The 2,500-nt window shown below is 38.9% G+C and overlaps 1 protein-coding gene across 2 annotated transcripts in view; it reads right to left on the bottom strand.

Moving 5' to 3' along the window:
- LOC122254479 (sphingomyelin phosphodiesterase) overlaps positions 1–588 on the bottom strand; it is an 11,251-nt gene extending 10,663 nt beyond the window's left edge. For both annotated transcript variants that reach the window (XM_086545083.1, XM_086545084.1), the window contains exon 1: positions 520–588. In XM_086545083.1, the coding sequence (XP_086401209.1) occupies positions 520–571 (52 nt within the window). In that variant the 5' untranslated portion in view covers positions 572–588. The remainder of the gene's footprint in view (positions 1–519) is intronic.
- Positions 589–2,500: the final 1,912 nt, after the last annotated feature.

Here is a 2,500-nt window from a genome sequence, read left to right as displayed (position 1 = left end):
TAAGCCAGATTTGCGGAGAAAATGCTTCGTCGGGCTTATGTGCACTGAGGCGAGACCCAACCATGGCAGTGACCGCCTGACGACAATGGAAACTCACGAGCTTGGACAGGGCTCGATCTGCCAAGCACGGGGATGTAAGGCCGGCGCGCTAACCACAGGATTCAAGATAAAAGTTATTTTTTTCTTCTTCTTTTGTGTGTGTGCGTAGATTTAAAGGAAAAGTGGTTTGGGTTTGTGAAGATTTTAAGACTTAAGAAGAAAGTGCTTTTAAATGTATAAGGGAGTGGGGAGGGGGAGATCCAAATTAAAACACGGGTATTCACCCCCGTAGAATTTCCCCACAAATCACACACACACACACACACGAAACAGTAACAATGACAAACAACTATATAAATAAAAAAATATTAAAAAACTAACTGAATAAAAATACCAAAACCCATGACATTCCCATCCCAACAATCACAGCAATAACCTCCATATATCACAAAATAACAAAAAAAAGAGACCCATACTAACCAAAAACGGCAGCCACGAGGAGGGAAAGGCTTAAACATAAGAAGGGGGACATAGTGCAAACTGTGTTCTCCCGCACTGTGGGGGGATAAAAAGGAATTAGAGTGATAACTGTGATAATGATGGTGGAAATAAGGATAAGGATGATGATGGTGATGGCTTGATGAGGCTAGTTATGCTAATGACTATGGTGGTAATGATGATTGTGGTGATGATGGTGATGAGTGTTGATGCTAATTATGATAATGATTATGGTGGTAATGATGATTATGATGATGATGGTGGGAGTCATGATATTAATGTGAATGATGATAATGACATTAGTAACAATACTACAACTACTATTAATAATATTGATGATTATGATGATGGTGATGATAATCATGATAATGATATGAATAAATCATAACAATACTACTACTACTACAAAATATAATGATAATGATAATAATAACAGTATCATCAATAAGTGATTATAACCAATAATAATAATAATAATAATAATAACAATAAATGCATTAGTAATAATCATAATAATAAAAACAATTATAAAATTGCAATAATAATAATGATAATAATGATAATAACAATAATAAAAGAAAAACAATAATAATAACAATGAAAACAACAGCCATAACAATAGCAACATGATAATAACACAGCGAATAATATCCTACAGTTCTAATAATCCCGAATTTTACTTTCCGACATTTCAAAAACTTCCTCGTCTGACAGGGACCTCACCAGGCTGGTTTCTCATGGCATCTAATACAAGAGATATGTAGATAGATAGATCGATAGATAGGTAGATGGAAATAGAGACTCTTAATGTTCATCTTCACTTAAATGCACTTTTCGTATTCACGTAACGGGAACTGTAAGCAAAACAGAGGCCCCTTTTCTCCTTCAGTGGGTAGTTTCGGCTATTTAGAACTGCCGAGACAGATCGTTTTAGATGATGGCAATTTATTTGTTGTTATATAGTATCGTCAGTTAAGACGTGTTTCTATGACATGTGCTGATGTATCTTTGAAAGTGAGATTTTTCACGGCTTGCCATGTAAACGTACACTTTAACACAAGCTTTCACACACACACACACACACACACACACACACACACACACACACACACACACACACACACACGCACACACACACACACACACACACACGCACGCACACGATCACACCATAACAAACCGAATCATAATAAACACAAGATATTTATATTTACATTTGGGACAAGAGCCTTCGTCGGAAACCGTCAGCTGTGCGCGAGGAGCTTCAACTCAGCCACTGGCGGGGGAGCCTCAGACCATGCACGTGAATCAGCGGATAATCAGACAGTATGTCAGCATAATTGCAGACTCAGATACGAGACTTATGTCAGTATCGTTTCTCCTCCTCCACTCACGACGGACGTACACTATATCATCTCTAAGTTATCGAAGGGTTTCTATCTACCACTTACCATTCAGTGTTCCGATTGCAGTAATCTAACCACTTACAGCTGATAGGTTAGTTATATCGGGTATATATCTATATATCTATATATATGTATATATACATATATATATGCATATTAACGACTGACTCACCAACGAATCGACACTTACCGAACGCCATTTAAGAGAGAGAGAGAAAAAAAAAAAACATACCTAAAATAAGTTCTTGTCTGCCGCACAGCTAATTCAAGAGTCCGCGCTTCCACTAACCTCTCTCCCCATACAGAAAACACTGCTTATCCCTCACTTGCCTTGGCCCGACCCTTGCCTTGGACGAAGCTCTCGATAAAGCACCCCCCCCCCTCCTTCACTCCACGTCACACAACGACACACGAACGACAGTTACGTCACCATGCAGCACGGTCCGCGCTAAGCAACACCAGGTGCGTGCTTAAACAGCATACCATATCAGTACCCAGCCAACTCGTTTTCCCTACTCCTTTCTGGCTAGAATTAACATCATACCCATTTTCTTGAC

This window comes from Penaeus japonicus, unplaced genomic scaffold (genome assembly GCF_977035675.1).
Source record: "Penaeus japonicus unplaced genomic scaffold, GWHDUDI00000001_assembly GWHDUDI00000016, whole genome shotgun sequence".
NCBI lineage: Eukaryota > Metazoa > Arthropoda > Malacostraca > Decapoda > Penaeidae > Penaeus > Penaeus japonicus.
This window is presented reverse-complemented; position numbering and strand designations above follow the sequence as displayed.